Source organism: Pongo abelii, chromosome 8 (assembly GCF_028885655.2).
Source record: "Pongo abelii isolate AG06213 chromosome 8, NHGRI_mPonAbe1-v2.0_pri, whole genome shotgun sequence".
Classification (NCBI taxonomy): Eukaryota; Metazoa; Chordata; class Mammalia; order Primates; family Hominidae; genus Pongo; species Pongo abelii.
The window spans coordinates 32,980,081-33,005,286 of NC_071993.2; the positions used below are offsets into that span (position 1 = coordinate 32,980,081).

At 38.1% G+C, this 25,206-nt stretch overlaps 1 protein-coding gene across 2 annotated transcripts in view; it reads right to left on the reverse strand.

The window, feature by feature from the left end:
• Window positions 1–24,763, reverse strand: part of EPC1 (enhancer of polycomb homolog 1) — a 109,304-nt gene extending 84,541 nt beyond the window's left edge. For both annotated transcript variants that reach the window (XM_024253949.3, XM_054522139.2), the window contains exon 1: window positions 24,457–24,763. In XM_024253949.3, the coding sequence (XP_024109717.1) occupies window positions 24,457–24,459 (3 nt within the window). In that variant the 5' untranslated portion in view covers window positions 24,460–24,763. The remainder of the gene's footprint in view (window positions 1–24,456) is intronic.
• Window positions 24,764–25,206: the final 443 nt, after the last annotated feature.

The following is a 25,206-nucleotide window of genomic DNA, read 5'->3' on the forward strand; positions in this document are numbered from 1 at the left end:
TACATAATCTTTAAGAACTATGTTTCACATAAAATAAAATCATTCAGAATATATTTAGAAACAATATATCTGTACCTTAAGAGAATAAAGGGCAAATTATCAATCTTAGCAAACAGTAGCAGGATGGACTCAAAGTTATTTCAGTTTAACTTTATCTTCAATATGAAGTTCAACAACAACAACAAAAAAGAAATGAAAAATGCATGATTCAATACAAAAAATTAGCTGGGCATGGTGGTGGGCACCTGTAGTCCCAGCTACTTGGGAGGCTGAGGTAGGAGAATGGCGTGGACCCAGGAGGCAGAGCTTGCAGTGAGCCAAGATTGTGCCACTGCACTCCAGCCTGGGCGACAGAGTGAGACTCTGCCTCAAAAAAAAAAAAAAAAAGAAAAAGAAAGAAAAGAAAAGAAAAGAAAATGCGTGATTTAAACAAATGGGACTATCTGAGAATTGTAGTTGCAGCAGTATTGGGATTTAAAAAAGATGTCACACAATACATTTTAGATTTTCTATGTAATCTAAATAGAATGTCTTTACACATTTATTGTGTAAATCCTAAGGTTTAGGTTTTCTATAACCTTAGGATTTACACAATAAATGTGTAAATGTATTGGGATTTACACATTTATTGTAAATGTGTAATGTGTAAATGGCCACACAGCACAGAAGTGGGTGGCAGGCGAACCAGCAAAGCTTCATCTGTGTTTACAGCCAATCCCTAGTGCCCACATTACCACCCAAGCTTCACCCAGCATTAGATTCTCATAGGACCTCAAGCCCTATTCTGAGCTGCACATTGAGTGATCTAGGTTGCATGTTCCTTATGAGAATCTAATGCCTGATGATCTGTCACTGCCTCCCATCACTGTCCCCACATAGGACCGTCTAGCTGCAGGAAAACAAGCTCAGGGCTCCCACTGATTCTACATTATGGTGAGTTGTAGAACTGTTTCATTATATATTACAATGTAATAATAATAGAAATAAAGTGCACAATAAATGTAATGCGCTTGAATCATCCTCAAAGCACCCCCTCCCCCTGGATCCATAGAAAAGTTGTCTCCCATGAAACTAGTCCCTGGTGCCAAAAAGGCTGGGGACCATTTCTGTAAATCATCTGATCTTTTCTTCACTGTGCTGGCAAGCAGTTGATACCTCTATGACAGCATTTTAAGGAGGATACTACTAGTTGCAGTTGGAGAAGTGGTGGGAGGCGTGAACAGGAAACTGTTGAGAAACTGAACTTGAAAAATAATAATTTACTACTTAGCAGAGGAACTATTCAGTAGTCTCTTCCATGTCTCATCCCAACAATTAATTTCTCAGAATAAAAGTCTTATCTTAGAAAAATGTACAAATTAAACCATATACATTTTAGAAATATTTGGTGGTATTTATCTAAACTGGATTATGTTAAATTACTGTCAACCCATTAAACCCATTGACTGGCACATACTGGCAGATTACTATGTGTAGGCCAGGCATTGCTGCAAGGTTATAAGTGGTAGAAAGACAAAAACAAGAGAGAACATACTACCTTTAGTGTCTTACCCTTTTTTTTTTTTTTTTTTTTTTTAAGACAGAGTTGACCAGGCTAGAGTGCAGTGGTATGATCTTGGCTGCAACCTCCACCTCCTGAGTTCAAGCCATTCTCCTGCCTCAGCCTCCCGAGTAGCTGGGACTACAGGCGTGCGCCACCACGCCCAGCTAATTTTTGTATTTTTAGTAGAGCCAGGGTTTCACCATGTTGGCGAGGCTGGTCTTGAACTCCAGACCTCAGGTGATCTGCCTGCTTCGGCCTCCCAAAGTGCTGGGATTACAGGCGTAAGCCACTGCACCCAGCCAGTGCCTTACACTTTTGAGTAGATAGACTACTTAAGCATTAGTTTTACTAAGTAATGCACATACAAATCAGTATGGCACAGATGGTACATGATGGGTGAAGGAACAAAATTTAGAGGAATGAGAAAAATTGTTAATGAAGTAGAAACATATGTTGGAACGTTTAAGTACAATTTATTAGTAGGTGGTAGACAAAGACTGTCAGGGAAGAAGGGCTTTGAGAGAGAAAATATCATGAATTGCTTTTGCTTTTATAACACGAGGAAGGAAATTCTGTTTTCTTACTGAAACTTGGGGTACAGAATTATTATCTAATAAATTATGATTAGTGAAATAAAATGTTTTATCTTTCACTATATTCATTCTTCTCCATGATACCTTGAGTAACATTGTGCCAATTGCTTAGGTAAGCACTGTGAATCTAGTTCCCCTTCCCTTTCAGAGCAGGGAAGGGAAAGTGAATGACTGGAAGCCCATGGAGTGGGATTCTTGGTGTGAAGACTCACCCACAGAGTGAGAGAGGAGCATAGAGAATGGAGCTCTGGGGAATACCAACATTTAGAAGATACCCAGGACAAGAACAGAGGGAGAGGCTGGGAGAAGCCTGGAGACAAGCCAGATGAGGTCAGTGTTTCAAGGAGGAGATCAACGAGGAGAATCAAAAAGAATGAGGAGGTCACAGTAAACCCAATTTCTTTAGGACACCGTGGGAGGAAAATAGACTCTGTGCACTGAGCTGTGAATTGGAAGACTTATAGGCCTAGTGGTGCCTGTTCACGTTGATTAAACATTTACCGCCGGGCGCAGTGGCTCACGCCTGTAATCCCAGCACTTTGGGAGGCCGAGGCGGGTGGATCACGAGGTCAGGAGATCGAGACCAACCTGGCTAACACGGTGAAATCCTGTCTCTACTAAAAATACAAAAAATTAGCCGGGCGTGGTGGCGGGCGCCTGTAGTTCCAGCTACTCGGGAGGCTGAGGCAGGAGAATGGCGTGAACCCGAGAGGCGGAGCTTGCAGTGAGCAGAGAACGCGCCACTGCACTCTAGCCTGGGCGACAGAGCAAGACTCCGTCTCAAAAAAAAAAAAAAAAAAAAAAAAAGATTTACCAAAGCCTCCAAAAAAGTGATTTCCCAGTACCCTCCTATAATCATTGTTTAAGTACTTGTTCACAAGAATGAGACCACTTTGAAGTCAAAAATCAGTTACGCTTCAGGACATAGCCAGGGACACAGAGTAGCTATCATCCTCAGCACCTCCCAAGTGAGAACAGAGTACATGACGTATCTTCCAGAGTTAAAGTTGTAGAAGCTTGGAAACCAAAGACCTACCTGACTTCTCTACATGAATTACTGACACAGGTAAAAGCCACATCCAGATCTTAAGATTTCTTCTGAATTTGGTTTCCCAAACACGAGACGCATAAGCCAAAAAATAAGACAGTTGCACTGCAGCAGCATGTATATTGGAACGAGATAATATTTTTTGTTTCGATTTATTTATAATAAGGTTAACACTTTGTGTTTCTGTTTCTTCTGGTCTTTTCTGGTTTTGTTTGTTAGTTTTGTTGTTATTTTGACACAGGATCTTGCTTTGTGGCCCAGGCTGCTGTGCAGTTGTGCTATCACGGCTCACTACAGCCTCAGACTCCTGGATTCAAGTGATCCTTCTGCCTCAGCCTTCAGTAGCTGGGACTACAGGTGCTTGCCACCATGCCTGGATAATTTTTTAATTTTTTTCTAGAGACAGGGTCTTGCTGCGTTGGCTAGGCTGATCTTGAACCCCTGACCTCAAGCAGTCCTCCTGCCTCAGCCTTCTCAAGTGCTTGGGATCATAGGTGTGATTCACCATGCCTGGCCCCATTTGTTAGTTTTTGTTTTTGCTTTTCATTGGCTGGTTTTACAATATTGAGATAATACAGTTTATTCTGTTTTGTGGCCTTCTCAATAATTTTTTTTTTTTTTTTTTAGACAGAGTCTCACTCTGTTGCTAGGCTGGAGTGCAATGGCATGATCTCCACTCACTGCAACCTCCACCTCCCGGGTTCATGAGATTCTCCTGCTTCAGCCTCCCAAGTAGCTGGGATTACAGATGCACGCCACCATACCCAGCTAATTTTTGTATTTTTAGTGGAGACGAGGTTTCACCATGTTGGCGAGGCTGGTCTCGAACTCCTGACCTCAAGTGATCCACCCGCCTTAGCCTCCCAAAGTGCTGGGATTACAGGCATGAGCCATCACGCCCAGGCTACTTCTCAGTATAATTTGAGAATGCTCCCATCTCATTAAATACTCTTCTAAGACTATTATTTGAGAGGGATACTTATCCAGCATCTGTAAAATAATTTACTTAAGAATTACCCTCTTAAAGTATAGAATGCACTGACTTTTCATTGTTATAAAGAACACGTATAATCTGAATAGTACTTTTAAAATAAAAATAAAAAATGGGTTTAGGACGGGTGTGGTGTCTCACACCTGTAAACCCAGCACTTTTCGAGGCTGAAGCAGGAGGATCACTTGCACCCAGGAGTTTGAGACCAGCCTGGGCAACATAATGAGACCCCATCTCTACAAAAGATACAAAAATTAGCCAGGGTGTGGTGGTGCACACCTGTAGTCCTAGCTACTTGGGATGCTGAGGTGGGAGGATCACTTGAGGCTAGGAGGTTGAGGCTGTGGTGGACTGTGATCGCATCGCTGCACTCCAGCCTGGGGAACAGAGTAAAAAAAAAAAAAAAAAAAAAAAAAGGGAAGAAAATGGGTTTAAATTTTCATGGTTTAAGGCACAGAATAGGTGCCTGCTGTTCTTTGAATAATGATAGTGCCAAGTCTACACAAACGAAGGTTAGCTGCTTCATCATCTGTCTGAGTAGATGACAAGCACCTAGGATTTAAATATCAGTATTTCTTCCCAGATATTAGTTCAGCATTTTCAAAAACTAGGCTCCATAAAATACTGATGTTCTGAAATGAGAGTTATGTAAAGAATTCTGTATAAAACTAATAAGTTAGGGAAATACTGCTTATTAAATCTTCCTCTTTAAGATACGTAGAGGCTCACCATGTATAGGCTCAGGGAAGTCCTGCAGAAAAGAAACCCATTTACTGATGCTTAGCACAGTACTTTCCAAAGTTCTCTGACCACAGAACCCCTTTCTGTACACCGTTAATTATTACCTTTAGTTCTATAAGAGCACACTTTAGGAAATTTCATTCTAGGCAATTCAAGGAAATAGAAGTTTTTCCAATCAAGTTATCCATCTAGTTACTTAAGTCTGCCAAATAAACTTTGAAAACGCATAAAGATCTTATAAATTTAAAATATTATCTTTATTACTGTCTTAAAATGTTTCATCCTGCTAAAAATTGTGTAATATAAGACATTTAAATATAAAATTGGATGAAATTCTGGCAGGTACTAGAATTGAGCAGATTGCTACACTTTGATAGTATATATGGTTTAATAACAAATTAACAAGAAATGTTTAGCTACATTTCTTTCCAAAAATTTCTCTAGCAAAATGAATACACTGAATTTTAATTAAAAGATTTTGACACTAATTTAAGCTATTGAAAGCTGTAGTTTCCCCATCCATAAAATAGGAATCGTAACAGAATCTATTACCTAGGTTGTTGCAAGCATTCAAAGAAAACAGCATAGTATGGGCTTGACACAAAAGTCATGCTTAATAAACATAAGCTATTTTTTGAATGATAGTTTTACCCTATTTTTTGAATAGATCATTTTACTCTTCTGAGATTTATTTTTCATATGTACAGTATACAACATAATATTGTGTTTAAAGGCTTCAAAACTCTTACCTAAGGAAAGAGAAAAGAAATTCTCATATGAAGCCAAATACTTGAAAGATACTATATAAAATTAATTTATTTAAAAGAGGACATTCACCTTCTGAGATCTTTTTGTTTTGTTTCCATTTAGTAGTTTTGTATCATTCATATGTTTGTATCATTAGTAGTTTTGTATCATTTATGTTTGTATCATTAGTAATTTTGTATCATTTGTAGGTATATTTAGTAGTTTTGTATCATTCATATGTTTGTATCATTAGTAGTTTTGTATCATTCACGTTTGTATCACTAGTAGTTTTGTATCATTCACGTTTGTATCATTAGTAGTTTTTGTATCATTCATATGTTTGTATCATTAGTAGTTTTGTATCATTTATGTTTGTATCAATTAGTAATTTTGTATCATTCCCAGGTATATTTAGTAGTTTTGTATCATTCATATGTTGTATCATTAGTAGTTCTGTATCATTTCTATGTATATTTAGTAGTTTTGTATCATGTATATGTCTACAAGGAGTCCTGTTGCCACTTTTCCTCTCATTGCCAAGTGATTTCATCTGGTAGTTGTACAGTGGCTGCCCAATCTCCAAATCTGGTCAAGCTAACTCCCCAGGGGGTCAAGGCCTCTTTGCACAGGTTGCTACTGTTTGCTTCAGGGTGAGTGCTGTGTGTGAAAACAGTCCAGTGATTAGTAACAGTTTGCATTCAAGGCAGCCACATAGTGTAGTGAGACACAGCAGGATGTACCAGAAGGAACACGGGTTTCCATATTTGCTGATCGGGATCCGAATCTAGTATTTACAATTTACCAGCAGTAGGACTCTATAGAAAGGATTTGATCGCACATGTGTCAGGTGGTTCATGCCTGTAATCCCTGCACTTTGGGAGGCCAAGGTGGGTGGATCACCTGAGGCCGGAAGTTTGAGACCAGCTTGGCTAACATGGTGAAACCCCGTCTCTACTAAAAATACGAAACAGCCAGGCGCAGTGGCCTGTGCCGGTAGTCCCAGCTACTTGGGAGGTTGAGGCAGGAGAATTGCTTGAACCCAGGAGGCGGAGGTTGCAGTGAGCCGAGATCATGCCACTGCATTCCAGCCTGGGCGACAGAGTGAGACTCTGTCTCCAAAAAAAAAAAAAGTATAGCCAATCAGTAATCAATGTGGTCTCTCTAACCCAATGAGAATTCCTGTCAAACAGCCTGTTCTTTGTTCCCTTTTGCCTTTAAAAACATGCTTGTAACAAAGGCCAAGGGAGCACTCTCCAAGGCAACTTAAAAGTGTGCTCTGGGCAGCCATCCTCACTTTGGCTTAAGTAAACTCTTAAGATTGTATTTGTGCCTGAGCTTCTTCCTTTAGGTCAACAGCTTTAGGAAAACAAATTGCTAAGAGATATAGTGTTGTGTAGTGGTTAAAAGGTCTGGCTCTGGAGTCAAACATGATGTGGGTTTGAATCGCAGCTCTGCTTTTTTCTAGCTCTGTAAACATGAATGAAATTTATAACTTCTGTGAGCGTCAGCTTCCTCCTCTGTAACGCAGAGATAATAATTAATGCCTATGTGCAGGCATTGTGTTGGGGATCAGGACATACCACCCCAAAATATGACAGTGGGAGACCAGAATATGCCACCCCCAAAATTTATTTCTTTGGCATATTTGAGCTGGTTATTCTGAGAAGTTGCAGGTATAGTAGTAGTGCTGAAAAGCCATCCTTTGTTACAGAATACCCCCATTTTTCTAAGAAAAATAGAGTAAGTTACGATTATAGTTTACTGTTTTCTCTTCTTTTCTCTTTTCTGCATTTTCCCTGTTTCCCACTTCCTACTTAGTCATTTAGAAATGCAATTATAACCTTTTACCTACGCCCCATCACCAGACATCCCCTACAGGGCAAGTTCATCTATGTGCTTCCAAGCTTCAGAATGGAACTCTCACCCATCGGGAGACTGCTTTGAGACATAATAGTCAATTTATAGCCCCAAATGTCAGAGGTGTTTGAACCAGAGCAACTCCATCTTGAATAGGGGCTAGGTAAAATGAGGCTGAGACCTACTGGGCTGCATTCCCAGACAGTTAAGGCATTCTAAGTCACAGGATGAGATAGGAGTTCAGCACAAGATACAGGTCATAAAGACCTTACCAATAAAACAGGCTGCAGTAAAGAAGTTGGCTAAAACCCATCAAAACCAAGATAGTGATGAGAGTGACCTCTGCTACACTCCCACCAGCATCAGGACAGTTTATAAATGCCATGGCAACATCAGGAAGTTACCCTATATGGTCTAAAAAAAGGAGGTATTAATGATCCACCCCTTGTTTAGCAGATACTTAAGAAATAACCATAAAAATGGGCAATCAGCAGCCCTTGGGGCTGCTCTGTGTGTGGAGTAGCCATTCTTTTTTTCCTTTACTTTCTAAACTCACTTTCACTTTATGGCCTTGCCCTGAATTTTTTCTTGCACGAGATCCAAAAGATCTCGTTTTACCTAGCCTCATTTTACCTAGCCCCTATTCAAGATGGAGTTGCTCTGGTTCAAACACCTCTGACATTTGGGGCTATAAATTGACTATTATGTCTCTTGGGGCCTAGATGGGGACCCCTTTCTGGTAACAAAAGCATGTGATATAGTTTAGATATGTGTGCCTGCCAAAATCTCATGTTGAACTGTAATCCCTAATGTTGGAGGTGGGGTCCAGTGGGAGCTGCTTGGATCAGGGGGTGGATTTCTCATGAATGATTTAGCACCATCCTCTTGGTGTTGTTCTCATGATAGTGAGTGAGTTTTCATGAGATCTGGTTGTTTAAAAGCATAGTAGCACCTCCCCGCTCGCTGTCTCTCTCTTGCTCCTGCTCTGGCAATAAGAGTTCTCGTTCCCCCTTTACCTTCCACCATGATTATGTTTCCTAAGGCCTCCCCAAAAGCTGAGCAGATGCCAGCATCATGCCTCCCATAAAGCGTGCCGAAGCATGAGCCAATTAAATCTCTTTTCATTATAAATTACGCAGTCTCAGGTATGTATGGCAATGCAAGAACAAACTAATACAGTATGCCTGCTACAAAACTCTCTCCTACCTGGAAAGTTTTTGGCCCACGAAGATGCCAACTCAACTGGCTGGTAGATAAGGCACCAAACTAGCACATGGGTACCCCACCTGCTTGCTTCCTCCCGTGTGCCATTCGTGTTAGGCCCCCTTTTAAAAGTGCCTGCTTTCTGCTCCAGAAGTGAAGCAGTACCCTTAACGCAGGAAGCCTGTACTTCTTCTCCTAAACTAGCTTTGGAACAAAAAGTCGCCTTCTTTATACCACACCTCCTTGTTAAGCAAACTCTGCAAGTAGCCAGCTACTGAACCTGTATTTCTGCTATACTTTTGTAAAATAAATTTACATCCATAAAGCAAATCTATATTAGTAAAAGTATCTGCAACAGGAAGAGGGCTGTTCCAGACAACTCTTTATTGCCTGAGAGACAGGGTTTCACTCTGTCACCTGGGCGAGAGTGCAGTGGCACAATCTCAGCTCACTGCAACCTTGACCTCCCAGGCTCAGGCAATCATCCCACCTCAGCCTCCTGAGCACCTGGGACTACAGGCATGTGCCACCACACCTGGCTAATTTTTGCATTTTTTTGCAGAGAAAATTTTGTATTTTCACCGTGTTGCCCAGGCTGGTCTCGAACTCCTGTGCTCAAGGGATCTGCCTGCCTCGGCCTCCCAAACTACTGGGACCACAAGCTTGAGCTACCGTGCCCAGCCCATTTTTTCTTGAAGAAAGAGTAAGGAATAATTTTCAGTGTAGGGTGGAAAGTCAGTTGCCCGTGAGTATCCTGAGCCAGGTTCTAATTACCTTCATTTTAACATAAATGCTAAGCTGGGTTTACACTAGCTGTCAGTCATTCTTTCCCTTGAACAAAAATACTAAAAACCTAGACCTTTAAAAGAAAGAAATGCTATTCTGAATTTTTAAAAAAGTGTTCCTTCTTAAATAAATTCTCAAACTCTATCCTTTCTATTTCAATTCACAAAAATACTAGTGTGCACACACGTATATATATGTTTCTTTACACCAGGCTTGTAGGGGACACTATTGTGTGTATTTCCAATATATAGTTTCCTTTCTTCTGTCTTAACAGAACTCTTTTTGCCTTTGTTTTCTTGAGTTTTTCCAATAACTGTGCTTTTCCAAATAGCTAAACTTGCACAATCTACTTGAAAAGCAATAGCTCTTCAGCATGAATTTTGAACTATCCTCTGTATAATGGTCTTTCTTAAAATATTCTCTTTTCTTAATTCTCAGTGGGAATAAGAAACAAAACAATTTTATGTACAGAGAAAAAGTCTAATTTTATAATAGTATTGTGTCCATCATGTTGGCCTTTTTTTTTTTTTTAGATAAAGTTTCACTCTTGTCACCCAGGCTAGAGTGCAATGGCGTGATCTCGGCTCACTGCAACCTCTGTGTCCCGGTTACAAGTGATTCTCCTGCCTTAGCCTCCCAAGTAGCTAGGATTACAGGTGCCCACCACCACACCCGGCTAATTTTTGTATTTTTAGTAGAGATGGGGTTTTGCCATGTTGGCCAGGCCGGTCTCGAACTCTTGTCCTCAGGTGATCCGCCCGCCTCAGCCTCCCAAAGTGCTGGGCTTACAGGCATGAGCTATTGCGCCCGGCCCCATCATGTTGGTTACTCAGGGTATTTTTAAAAAGCAAAAATTTTTTTAAGCCATGTGACATTTTTATAATTAGAGTCATCAATGAATTAAAAATTAGTCCATGCTAGGTTACCTTAACTGTATTACAAAGTTATTTGCAAGCTTTTATTTTAAAGAATGTAAGTTTCAATCCTGGCTCTGCCACCACCTAGTTGAATGGTCTTGATGTTAATCTCCCTGGGCTTCCATCTCCTCAACTTTGAAAAGAAGGAGTGAGACTCGACCCCTCCCAACTCTTTCAACTCTCAAATTTTATTATTGTTTTTATTTTTATTTTTTGTAGTTTATAGAAAATAGAGAATACATAAAATTTTTTAAATGTAAAAAGCTAAGAAAAGATAATTTACTTTGAGACGTGATTTCTAAAGAAACTATGCCTTTGGTATTTTCTAACTATATATTTATCAAGTGCGTCCAACCTGCAACCTTCCAACCTGTGGCCTGTGGGACACACGTAGCCCAGGACAGCTTTGAATGCAGCCCAGCACAAATTCATAAACTTTCTTAAAATGTTATGAGAATTTTTTCACGAATTTTTTTTTTAGCTCATCAGCTATCGTTTGTATATTTTTTGGCCCAAGACAATTCTGCTTCTTCCAATGTGGCCCAGGGAAGCCAAAAGATTGGATACCCCTGGTTTACATAGTAAAGAAAGCACTAAGAGAAGTATAAGAGAAAAAGTTCTGGAAGACATGCCCTAAGGAACGTAATTTCAATCCCTGAGTCAGAGAGGTTATGGCCTATTAGTAATTGGTGACACTTGACGCTTAAACAAAATGTTCTTATAGGATGGTTAGTAGAAGTAGCTCTGCCTTAAGTGTGGTCAAATGTGATTTGAGGAATCAGTGTTGTTTATAAATACGTCACTAAAACTAGATAACAAGGATTCAGAATTAATAGGAAAAGATGCAAACTTTAGCATAAAGGCTAAAGCAGATCAAAATAACCATCTAGTAATAAAAGATCTGCAATTAGTCTGATAGTTTCACTAGAAAGTGAGAATTTCTATGTAAGAAAATAATTAGCACAGTCTTATTTAGGCACTGAGAAAAATACCAGCAACAACAACAAGAACAATAACAGTCGCACTCTAACCAGTTTCACAATTTGAAACATACGATGGAAGTATGAAGAGTACATTTAGGCTGGGGACATGGTTTCATGCATGTAATCCTAGCACTTTGGGAGGCTGAGGCAGGTGAATCATTTGAGGTCAGGAGTTCCAGACCAGCCTGGCCAACATGGTGAAACCCCTGTCTGTACTAAAATTAAAAAAAAAGAAAAAAAATTGGCTGGGCATAGTGGTGCACCTGTAATCTCTGCTATTTGGGGGGCCGAGGCAGGAGAATCACTTGAACCTGGGAGGCAGAGGTTGCACTGAGCCGAGATCACGCCACTGCACTCCAACCTGGGCAACAGAGGGAGACTCTGTCTCACAAGAAAAAAAAAAAAAAATGGACGGGTGCAATGGCTCACACCTGTAATCCCAGCACTCTGGGGGGCCGAGATGGGTGGAACACCTGAGGTCAGGAGTTCGAGACCAGCCTGGCCAACATGGTGAAACCCTGTCTCTACTAAAAATACAGAATTAACATGGCATGGTGGAGCGTGCCTGTAATCCCAGCTACTTGGGAGGTTGAGGCAGGAGAATCGCTTGAACCCGGGAAGAGGAGGTTGCAGTGAGCCAAGACCATGCCACGGCACTCCAGCCTGGGCAACAAAAGCGAAACTCAGGCTAAAAACAACAACAACAACAAGTACTTTTAAATCTACATTACAAAACATGTTTATGTTTCATATGATGCTTTAATATGTTTTCCTAATCTTGTTTTGTTTATTGGGTCCCACCTCTGTGCAAAAGCATTGTACTATAAGCCAGGGGAAATATAAAAGAAAATGTTGCTCTTGCCATTAGTGAACTTACTTCCTATAAACACAAGCAGGCACACCCTGCTTGTAAACTCTGGTTTGAAAGGTAACATTTTAAATAATTTGATATCTTTACATGCCCAGATTTACAAATGATTAAAATAAAAAATATAGGTAATTTTTCATGAAGTTACTTTACAGAGTAACTTATTTTCAATTATGATATTGAAGAATAAACTTTAATGCTAACCAGCTTAAGCCCCAAATTTATTCATTGTTTCAGATTTTCCTTATTAAAATTGGAAATCAGTATTCAATAATCATAAGAGTAGTCTGCCATCAACTTTTTTGGCCATTTAAAGTGATAAATATGAGGTATTATATCAATACATGTAAAGAGGTATATATAAAAAAGCAAAATGACAGAACAAAAGCAGCACACAGAGTGCAACCCGCACAGTGATCACAACCTTCAAAACGTGTGACAGGCATTGAAAGAATCATGAAGGAACACAGACAGAGAGGTTTCTCCTTAAGTGTGAGGGTATGAAGCAGTGTGCTACCACCTTCCTCACAAGTTGGATAGAGAGATTGCAGGTGAGTATAATGTAGTCTTTGCCCTGGCAAATTCCAGAGCTAAAAAAAATCCACGTGGAAATTTCCAGTTTTCCACTCTTAATATCACTAACCATCCAAACTATGTATGTATGTATGTATGTATGTATGTATGTATGTATGTATTTTTAATTATTTGAGAAAGAGTCTTGCTCTGTTGTCCAGGCTTGAGTGCAGTGGCACGATCTTGGCTCACTGCAACCACTGGCTGCTGGGTTCAAGTGATTCTCCTGCCTCAGCCTCCCGAATAGCTGGGATTACAGGCGCCAGCCACCACACCTGGCTAATTTTTGTATTTTTAGTAGAGGTTTTGCCATGTTGGCCAGGCTGGTCTCAAACTCCTGACCTCAAGTGGTCTGCCTGCCTCAGCTTCCTAAAGTGCTGGGATTACTGGCATGAGCCACTGCACCCAGCCTTTCGCTATTCTTATTAATGTAAAGACTGGCATGAGCCACCGTGCCCGGCCCCAAACGTTTTTAAAACAATAGCTGAAGAAACTTTTAAAAAGGTTAGTAAGAGATGAATTTCACTAGAAAAATCTGATTAAATGTAATGTAGATAGTTTTGAATTTTAGGCATAAAGAAAAAATTTTTATTGAAAAATCCAGAAAATTTCATAATCATAAAAACTCAAAATTTAAAATTCCATATATTTGGCATATAAAATAACATGTATATTAAACTTTCAATTCATTTTTAAATGATATATTTTTTCAAGTTTCCCCACTTTTTCACTAGGGAAACTTGTGAATACAGTATAGCTGAACATATGTATTTAAAAAAATGCAAAATCGTAAAGTCATATAAAGGTGTCTTTTCCAATTGAAATGTACACATTTGTATTGAATTCTGAGTTTGTATTTATTTGAAAGGAAATAATAAGCAGACAGCTGCCTGTTTCTATCTTCTCAAATAAACAGCAGTGCCATTCTGCTGTTAGCCAGCCTAACACAGTACAATTGTTATTTTTCTTTCTTCTTTTCTCTGTCAATTTCTGTTCATTTTTGGGAGAAGAATGCTAAGTTACTAATATAAGTAGCCTTATAAATGTAAACTCATAATTGTCAGGAAATGTTACATAAGCGAATGTCTTCTGCATCTTTCAACTTTTTGGTGCCCTTATGCTGCCCCCTGCTGTCCAGTGTCCACACTTACTGAAAATTGTCCCAAACTTCCAACCTTTTCTACTTCTCTTTACTCCGCCATCAAAACTTACCTGGCAAAAGACCCAGACTGTTGGAGTTTCCCTCCACAATGCCAATTGTCTGGTTAACAGACAAATAAAAGAAAGAAGTAGTTCCCTCTTTATTTATCCCTTCATCATTTTCTGGCAATTGACGGAAGCATTTGAACTGGTGTTCTGTGGGCAATGCCTGGTTCCCCAGCTTGGGATTCCAAACCCTCCCTGTGTTAGACCAAGCTACTCTCATGGACCTATCTCTCCCAGTGGCTAACCTCTGCACATCATAGCCTACTCTCTATCCGCACTGACTTCTGGCTGTGTTTCCCAAAGCCACGTGTGTTCTTCCATCTTTGCCTGTGCCCACACTGCTTTCTCTACCTGGAAGATCTTCTCTCAAACTTTATCTGCTGAAAGTCTACCCATCCTTCAAGGTTTCAGTCAAAACTACCTTCTCCTTTATGGCTCAGGGCAGTGTTTTTTTTTGTTTGTTTGTTTGTTTGTTTGTTTTTTGTATCGGTTTGGTTTTTAAATGTAGTAGAAATTCAATAAAGATTTATTTAATGAAAGAAAAGCAGATAATAAACCTTATACTCTGACTCATTGACTTAATAGAGTACTTGGAGAAGATAATGATCTATTCGAGGCAGCATCTTTAATACTGCAAAATCCATATACCTGAATAGGGTGATCTTTTAAATTGCATCGCACTGTGTAAGGCCTATTTTGATCTCTGAAATCAGGTTTATCTAAGAAATACAGAACTTAGAGCACATCTTGATTACTTATGGCAAGTCTGGCGCTATTCAAGGCACTTCAGATGCACTAACTCACTGTGTTCTCTCAACAGCCATGTGAGATTAAGTGATATTACCTTGTTTGATAGAAGAAGAAACTGAGGGCCTGGACAATTGTTAGTAAAGGGCAAAGTTAGGAACTCCGAACAGATCAGACAAAGCCATGTACTTCAAGTGTTCTCCTAATGTCTGCAATAGAAATGTGGATGGAGAGGCTTCTGGTCAGCTATTCTGGAAGCTAAAAAACCTTGTCAATAGAATAACATTGGAAATTGTGACCTCATAGCCAGACAAAGCCATGACAGAAATTCAGTCAGTCAAGGATCAGAAATGTCTGGAAGAGTTGATTGTGCTATGAGACAATGTGAAAGAATAGGACATTCTGCCAAATTCAAAGGTATTTAGATTTAGATATAAAAGACAGCTACATATTCTAAAAGTTTAGGAAGTGCAAAATCCAGGTATTTTTCAATTGATGTAGCCATAGATTCTAACATGACTTGAAAATAGGTAATGATAGGACTCAATATCTAAGACAAGTAGGCCTTCAGAATACCTTTTTTTTTAAATAAAAAAATACAGTAAATAAAAATAAGGCTCAGTACACCCCATCAGTGTCTCAAACAAGGATCTAGTTGTGTTCCAGCCAAAACCACTGTTTGTCAAAAAATTTGAAGAAGCTAAGAAGGCAGACCAAAAAATTTACTTGGGAAGGCAACACCCCAAATTGTTTAGGTAGGTCATAACGGTTCTTTTAACAGGTAAGCATATTTTAACTCCAGAAAGATTTAGAATATGCTGTCAAAAGTACTGCAATTTTATTTTTAGTGTAAGTAATTGTACTATTTAAGAACACTTGACTAATGGAGTAAGAGGTCAGCCTATTAGACTTTTAAGCAGAATTCTTACTAAGTTTATGTGTATTATTGAAACATTAGAGCGAACTTAAGAGTTACGATGTTTGGAAGTTAAATTATTAGATCCGTAAGATTTTAGCTTCTTGAAAATGTTTACAAACTACTAAAGAGGCAATTATATGTACTAAATTTATAAATTCAGTGTAAAAAGTTGGGAAGTGTTTAATTAAGTCATTCTACAGATAAGACCAGATATTATTTAAAGGATCATGATTTCTAAAATTTGCAAGATTTATCAATATGATAAGATTTGTATACTGAATTTTAAAACATAATGGAGAACTGCTACTTTGAATATATAAGCTAAAAACTTTTTATATATATTTTAAAAACTGGAATTAACTTCTGAATAGCCTTTCAATATATAAGACCCACTCTGAAGGGCATCACATAACTCTTAACTGAAGAGGAGTTACAGGGCTGGTTTTCTTCCAGCAAAAGTTTGTGTTCATTAGGCAATTTATTGCTTCACTCCACAGAACTGGTTTCACTGTTGTTAATCTTTATGTAGGTCTGGGCTTCCCTCACCTCCTAGGAGATGGATAGTAGGTTTTGAAAGATGGAGATGAGAAGTAGCCTGGCTAGTCTACAAAAACCTCCCCCAAGTTTTTGGTTTAGTGGCTTGCTTCAATAGCCGTAAGCCTGTCTCTATAACTTAGCAATTCTCAACCCTGACTGCTAGGATCCCATGGACAACTTTTGGGAAATACTTATTTCCAGATCCCATCCAGTCCAACTAAATCAGAACTTCTTAGGGTAAGGCATAGACATTTTGTTTTTAAGTTTCTGGGTGATTCTCCATACAGGCAGAGTTGAGAACCAGTGGTGCAAGAGTGTGAACCTCTCATGATCTGAAGGACCCAGAATCATTCTAGACCGGGGCTGTTCAATAGAGCTTTGGGCAGTCGTGGAAATGTGCCATAAATCTGTGCTGTCCGATATGGTAGCTACTAGCTGGGTGTAGCTGTGGACCACTTGAAATGTGGATAGTGTGACTAGGAAAATGAACTTTAAATTTTAAATTAATTCAAATTTAAATACAAATAGCCACATGTTACTAGTGAGTACTGTATTGGACAGCACAGTTCTGGAGTTTTAGGCAATTTTAAATGATCTGAGTCTACTATTAAACAGGTGCTGAATGACTCTTTTTAATACTAGACCACACTAGCCCAAACTCACTACTTATGCCTCTTCAGGATACTTCATACCAGCTTCTTGAGAAGACCTCCAATGGTATGGAAGGATGGCTTGAAGCTTATAATGGCTTCTGAGGATAGAAAGGACATGGAATTTGCTGATTTTTTCCTCCCTCATTTAGGTTGGCAATTTGTTTCTTGACAAATGAATGAACACCTTCAGAACTAAAAATTTCTGAAGTCTCATAACTTAATAATGGAACCACAAAGCAATTAAACTCTTGGAAATGGTCCTCTTCATTCTTTGGCATGTTGCAGTATTTTTCAACTGGGGATTGTGACCTCTATCTTGGAGGATGGAGAGTTTCCAGCGGATTGGAGCAGTGGCCTCAGTTTCAGAGCTAAATATAGGTCATTGGCATGGCAGCCTCCCTTTCTCAGTCTCATGGCTACTATGTCCTACTAGTGAATATGGGGCATTGGTGGTTGGTGGAATAAAATCTTGAGAAAAACAGCAAAGTGACACAGATTCAGGTCTTTCACAGATGGACCTTGATATTGAGCAAAACTAAACTCTACTTTTACCTACTTTAAAAAAATCACTTGTAAAGTATGAGTGCTGTTTTAAAAAGTTAAAAATACACACATTAATGACTCGTTGGCAAATAAATTTTAAATGTGATATTAATGCTAAAGCATAAGGAGAATCCTCCATGGCTGGGCGCGGTGGCTCAAGCCTGTAATCCCAGCACTTTGGGAGGCCGAGGCAAGTGGATCACCTGAGGTCAAGAGTTCGAGACCAGCCTGGCCAATATGGTGAAACCTCATCTCTACTAAAAATACAAAAAAAAAAAAAAAATTAGCTGGGTGGGGTGGCGCAGTAGTCCCAGCTACTTGGGGAGGCTGAGGCAGGAGAATTGCTTGAAACCAGGAGGCAGAGGTTGTAGTGAGCCAAGATCGCGCCACTGCACTTCAGCCTGGGCAGCAGAGGGAGACTCCATCTCAAAAAATAAAACAAAAAGATTCCTCCTTCAAGTCTTTGCTCAACTCTCACCTTTTCAATCAGCCTACCCTGAACATCCTATTTAATATTGAAATATGTATATATTAATTCCTTTTGCCAAAAATTAAATGACACCCTTTCAAAGTTTGCAATCCATATTTCAAAGCCAAAATACTTATCATGGCAGACAGCATCTGATAGTCTAGAGCAGTGTTCTCAAATGTTGCTGCCTGGACCAACAGCATCTCATCATCTGGGAACTAAGAAATGAAAATTCTTATGCCCCACCACAGGCCAGTTGAACCTGTAACTCTTGTGGTGGGGGCCTGGCAATCTGTGTTTCAATAAGCCCTCCAGGTGATTCTAGAGCACACCAAAGTTTGAGATCCACTGATCTAGAGTACAACAAAACCCTGCAAAATGTCCCAGAGGTGAAAGCTTCCATATATGCCAAAGTTATAAAGACTGAAACATTTCAGTACATACAACTGGCCTTATATATTGCGAAATAGATGCCAATATTCCATCCGGACCTAATGTTATGAATCATGAATTTACCCCCTTCAATAAGGCCTCACTGAATCTCTAGGCTTTGATCTTCTTCTCCCTGTAAAAATTTGTCTGAAAGAATTTCATGAGATGTTCCTGAAGACAGCAGGTAAAGTACAAGTACAAATGTATCAGACGCAAATTCAAAATACCAAATTTCATCTGCATATGACTGATAAATCAAAAGGCCGATTACTCATTCTAGGAAAACATTGTTAGATTTACAAAGTAATAAATTAACCAGAAGATTCAACAGCAATATCATAGAGCGCATTTAAAATATAAGTCAGGCCGGGCGTGGTGACCCATGCCTGTAATCCCAGCACTTTGGGAGCTGAGGCGGGTGGGTCACCTGAGATCAGGAGTTCGAGACTAGCCTGGCCAACATGGCAAAATCCCATCTCTACTAAAAATACAAAAAAAAATTAGCTGGGTGTGGTGGTGGGCGCCTGTAATCCCAGCTACTTGGGAGGCTGAGGCAGGAGAATCGCTTGAACCCGGGAGGCGGAGGTTGCAATGAGCTGAGATTGCGCCATTGCACTCCAGCCTGGGTGACAAGAGCGAAACTCGGTCTAAATAAAATAAAAGTTAGAGAACACCAATTTTACAAATATCTCATGTGATAGTAAAGAAAAGGAGGTAAGTACACAGCCTCTGATTTCAGACTTCCCAAGTTCAAACTCTGGCTTTTTCATTTCTGTGTAACATGGGCCAAGCCTCAGGGGTATAAACCTTTCTATGCCTCAGTTTCCTTGGCTGCAAAATGGGTATAATAATTGGCCTATCTCCTAATTTTGTGTGAGGATTTAAGGAGATAGAGGGTAGCATTTAGGCTAGAGGCTGGAACATAGTAAGCTCTAATCAAATGTTGTTTTTGTTATTTTTAAAATTAGCCCACGAGTGACATATCTGGCCACTGAGAAAACAGATACTAATGTTTTAATCACTCAAGAACGTTTATACAAAACAGTTCACGTTTACACAAAGCAATTAAGTGCTAACCTTATTGAGCTCTAAATATTCAGCAGGTGTTCACCCTTCTAAGCATCTTGCCTAGTTAAACCAATCCTGGTAATTTCAGTCCCCTTGTCAGTGACTGGTTTAGGTATGAGCACGTCCTACAAAGCTGGCCAATGAGCTCTAAGAAACACTGTGCTATGGGGCTTCTGAGAAAGGATTTCTTCCTTTACAACAAGATGAATAAGAGTAACTCTCCTCACTTTGGATATTTTAATATTAGGATATGATGCCTGGGTCTGCAGCAGCCACTTTGTGACTATGAGGAAAGACATTGCTGACGTTACGGCAATGTAAAAGTTTAAAGGATCTTAATAACACTGTTGAACCAAATCTAAAACTCACTGTTGAACCAAACCTAGAACTCACTTGCCACCTGATTACTCATTTAGTTGAAAAAATAAATGTCCTTATTTTTTATGCCATGATCAGTAGGGTTCTATGTCAGTATGAAAGCAAACTAAATAATATAACACATCTAGCTACTATAGATTAATTGGCTGTATGACACAATAATCTGGTAACTATTCCTGAGATCATCTTAACCCACATAGAGATTCCTTAATAAATAGTTCCTTTTCCTCCAATTCATCTGTATAGAAATAACGTAAGTCTTACTTTCCTGCTCCATACCTGATATGTTTAACTAATTAACCATTGCCAAGTGTCTAATTATACAATTTTCGTAAATTAAAATATGTTTTTATTTTTTAAATTTCTGTTATATATACCATTAGAAATTATTACAAAAGGTTCTAAAATAAAAATTTTAGTTCTAATATAATACTTCAATACTAATTTTATTTCCCTGTTTCATCTTCACAGTTTATATTTACCATGATGTTTATTTGATGACACTGTGAGCAAAATGCGCAAAATGAGGCCCTACCATGTTTTAAAAAATGTTTCCATCAAATGGATCTCACAGGGACATGCCCAAAACTCCTGCTACCAGAGTGATCCTCTCTTCATCTCTTTTCTCTAGCCAATAAATCAAAGTTTTATTTCTCATTTTGCAATAGGAATTTGTATTAGGCAACCATCTGTAGCATCTATTTGGGTTATATCTAAAGCTTAAGGGCTACATCCTCTCCCAACCCTAATATGTGAGTACTTGATGCCCAAATCATGGTCCTTCAATGGAAGAACTCTTGTCAAATCTTATTTAAACAGATCTAAATTAAAAAGATATTTTTTTCCGAAAATATTATTTGGCCTTCATTTGGGAACCTCACACATCTAAGACCTTAGATTTAAAGTATCTTTAGAACTCTGAACCACATTGGAGTGTAGACTCCATTACAGCAAGAATCCTTGCCTCTTTTGCTTAATATTGCATCCTAGCATCTTATCAGAATGATACATAATAGATGGGGGACGATCTAGAATAAACAAACCCCCGAATAAAAATAAAAACAAATGTTGAACAAATCAAGTATAAAATCTGCTTTTATCTTTTTCATAAAAATATTTATAAAATTATACATCTGCTTTACTTTCCCTTTAGATTCTCCATTTGATAATCATTTTGGAAAGATCAAAAACAAAGTCATAACACAAACACACGTTTTGTGTATCATTTTCCTCTTGTTTTCCTTTGCAAAACCATGCTGAGGGGGACAGGAGTGTATCCGTATCGTCTTATGGAAAATAGTAACACATCTAGCAAATAACAGAGGTAAATATGCACGAGAAGTGGGTAGAATTGGAAACAGACAATTTCAGTCTATATTGTACGTGATTTCACAGGATAGAATTTTATTTTATATTTTCTTCTTTTAAAAAAGTTCATTCCAAGGTAGATTAGATTAGCCCTGGCTAATATTTTTAGCATTTTATGTTTGGTCACCTTAACATCTCTAAATCTTTCTTCCCTTTGTTACCTCACCCTACCGTTACCTATTATCTAATGAGTTTGGCTAACCTGAAACTTCCTCAGTCTTTAACAATACTAATGAATGCAAGTTAATAAATTAGGAAATTGTATTGGTTCATTACATTGTCTTAATATAATTTTCAGTTTATTTGTTATTGATTGAGCTCCATAATTTCAAGTTCATTTTTCTGAGGTTTATTGTTTCGAATTTGATTTACAGATTCTCCATGTCTTTGGCATTATTTCTTTCTGCTTTCTGCAACCTGTTTTTTGGTGATTTCACTACTCATTAGCCCCTCCCTCCATCAGAGGGATAGGCAGGATGAGAAAAATGATATGACAATGTAGTAAATTTTGCTACTTGCTATTATCTGATATAATGGTGTGCAAGAAAGAAATAAGTGTGTAACTGTTGACTAAAATGACATTTTGGGATTTTTTAAAAATAATTTTTTATTGTCCATGATCTAGCAACTGTTACCATGAAAGACTGAGTTAGTTCTCTATCTACTAAATTTAATAAATAAAGGTTTTTAATCCAAAAATTTGTTATAATTCTAATCACAGTCACACCAAGCTCATGAACTAAATTTCTATAAAAATGTTATCAATTAAAAAAATTAATGTTCAAGGAATCAAGAGCTAAAATGAAGCTCAAGGTGGATTTTAAAATGGAGAATAATATAAAATAGTGAACTGTTTTTGCCTCATAGATTTCAACCTCCTTAAATACTTAGTGATGTAAGAGTCATATATAAAATGTTATCGGTCATATAAATATATATGAAGGATTTTTAAAAGTGAAGCTTTAACTATAATAGTTACTTCATAATCAATGATGTAATAGTCAATGATGTAGGAGAACAAAGAGCATTGCATAGCTCCATATGGACTTCAGAGCATCAGTTTGTTTTTAAAAGGGGGTTACCTTATATACACACGTTTAGTTTTCAGAGATGAAATAAAATAAAAATTATCGCCGTTCTGAATAGCAGACTATTTTAGCAATACATGTGTTGGAAAGTATATTTTATTTGGTAGATGAACTTCAGAGAACTAAACTCTCCAGCATAACCAGAAGGTTAGATAATATATTTACACCTGCAATATTTCATTCTATAAATAATCTATAATGTCAAAAACCAGCCTTGATGGGGCATTTACATTTTACGAATAGCTAAAATGTTACAGTGAACATTTTCACATTTTTATAGCATAGTATAAACAAAATATGGGCTAATACATAATTATTTTTGAAGTTCAAGGATAGGGATATATAGATAGAGTATAGAGACACAAAAATCAGACACACTATTTTTAGCCATTTTCACACATCCTTTTACTTCAACCTGTTAAATGATTAAAAAGTGAAATGAGCATTTACGTATTTCAAAGTGGATAAACACGCTAAATAATAATTCTTGAAATGTTCACTCTTTCAAAAAATAATCTCTTCAATCTTATGGAAAAGTGGTCTAGTATACTATTTCAGTTGTTTTTATTTTATGTGGCAAAAAAAAAGTGCTTTAGGGTTCAATTACTGATTCATCCCACTTTCTTTTTGAACTAAGGGCACACTTACTATCTCCATAAACAACTAAAATGTTTACAGAGACCAGTAAAACCTATGTCAGATCGTAACACATTTTTGTTCTTGGGAGGCTTTGGGCCTAAATCCCACATTCTCTAATCAGATAACTCAATAAGAACAAAGATGGAAAAGATATAATCCTGCATTTAGATATGTGAACATCAAAATTTTTAAAGCCAAAAGCAATTGTGCACATATTCTTAAAAAATTATCTTATTCCAGAATATTTATTATTTTTAAAACATGACTATCTGTAATTCAGTTGCAGTATCATTTCAAAATGAAACAAACAATAATGTGGGAATTATTATATGACTATTTATTAGAAAAACCTCAGGAGAAACTTACAATAGTTATTTAAGAAATCCCTAGGTTCAAAATGAAATTCAACTTTTACAACGTTGAAGGAACTAAAACTCAAATGTTTGGTTAAATTGAAAATACACTAACACACATAATTTTGTAATATAAGGAAAACGCAAAATGTTACTTAAAGGATAAATCGACGGCTTATTACTGAATAATTCTGATATAGAGATGATAAATCAGATCAGATAAAACAACTGCAAACTGCATGCCTGTCCCTGATGTTCCCTCGACTGGTTGTGACGACATGTCTGCTCTCACCATAGTTCACAGCTCACAGAAAACATTTAAATAACACAACTGAATATTTCCACTGACTAAAATGAACTTTCTTTAAGAAAATAAAGGGAGAAGAGAATAGATGAAATCTTGCCCCACCTCTTTTTTTTCTTCCTTTTTTCTTTTAGTGAAACTGACATAAATTGTTGAGGAGCACTACAGCGCCACCAACACAGATCAATGCAAAACAAAAAAGATCTCCCACCGTGTGCAAAAAGAAAAAAAAATTAGAAAAATGCCAAAAATTACAAAATGTCTCCCAAATGTACCTTATAGGAGAAAAACAAGATAGATCTGCAAAGATTATCTAATGAAGAGCTTCAAAGAAATAATATCATAGACTACAAGTTGAGATCTGATCAGCAAATAAAGATCCACTATTTAGTAACAGCCATAACTTAATATAAACCCGGTTATGTCAACCTCCACCTTCATTATACCAAGGGCAGCTTTTCTGTAGTTTGTATCCAAGTAATCTATCAAGAGAACCACAATAGGTCCACTAAAAAAAAACTATATCCATAGTTTGCCTGCTGATAATTGAGTCCTGGACAAATTAGGTAAGACATAATTTTTATAAAGAGGATATGCACATATTTGGCATTGCCAACATTACTGGCACAAAACAAGTCCATCTTGAAATATCTGAGTTCCTCTGTAGTTCACAGTAATTAAAGTATAATTTATATTATAAACATTTAGCTTCAACAATGAAAAAAAAAACTATTTTTTTTCTTTTGGTAAAAATTAACCAGGCAAGATTAGGTAGAACGTGCAGAGATCAAAGCTAAAGAAAAATACAAAGATTGGTTTTGTTAGAAGAAACACAATGAAAATCGTTTGTAGCCGGTGGCTGTTTCAAAGATTGACATAAATGGTGAAAATTACAAACTTACCATTAGTGCAGGCAAAGAAGACGGCAGTTCTTGAAAAAAAATTGTAACAATATAGGCTGGATACTTGTGTCCCTAGAAACAACAGCCTCCAGGCAGCATATGGATCTTCCAACATCTTTAAAATGTTTAGTAAATAAAAAGTAATACTTTCTTCCATGATCGGTGGCCGAATGGGGTGGCTTCCCCCAGGATCTGTGGGCGTTTGGGGGAAATCGGAGAAATATCCACAGAAGATTAAAAGCAGAGGAGGCAGCACAGCCAGAAGACTCTGGGGTTAACAACTTTGCGATGGCAAGCAGGCGAGCGCTGATTGGCTGGGAGGGCAGTGTCCCTACAGTCTGCACTATCCCCCGCTGCCCCCGCCTCCTGCAGCTCGGAAAAAAATGCAGTGTGTGTGCCATTTTACACTGGGCTTTTAAAAGCACAGCCACCAAAATGACAAAAGTCTAAGCTCGCTATGAAGTGACACTGCAAGACAATAGCACCCACGGCTGCCTGTGAGCTCGGGGGAATGCCCCTTTTAACATCTGAAGGAATACTCTGGCTTCTTGGATGTGGGTTTTTGTTTGTTTTTTGTTTTTGTTTTGTTTTAAACAGCATTATCATGTTTTTCTTGAGCAAATTGTTGATCCTTTTCAACCACTAGATAGATCCTCTGCATGCAAACCTGGCCATGTAAAAACGATGTCCATCAAAATATTTTTTCGATTTGATCTCATGAAGGTACCTAGAGAAGCCAGTCATCCTGGA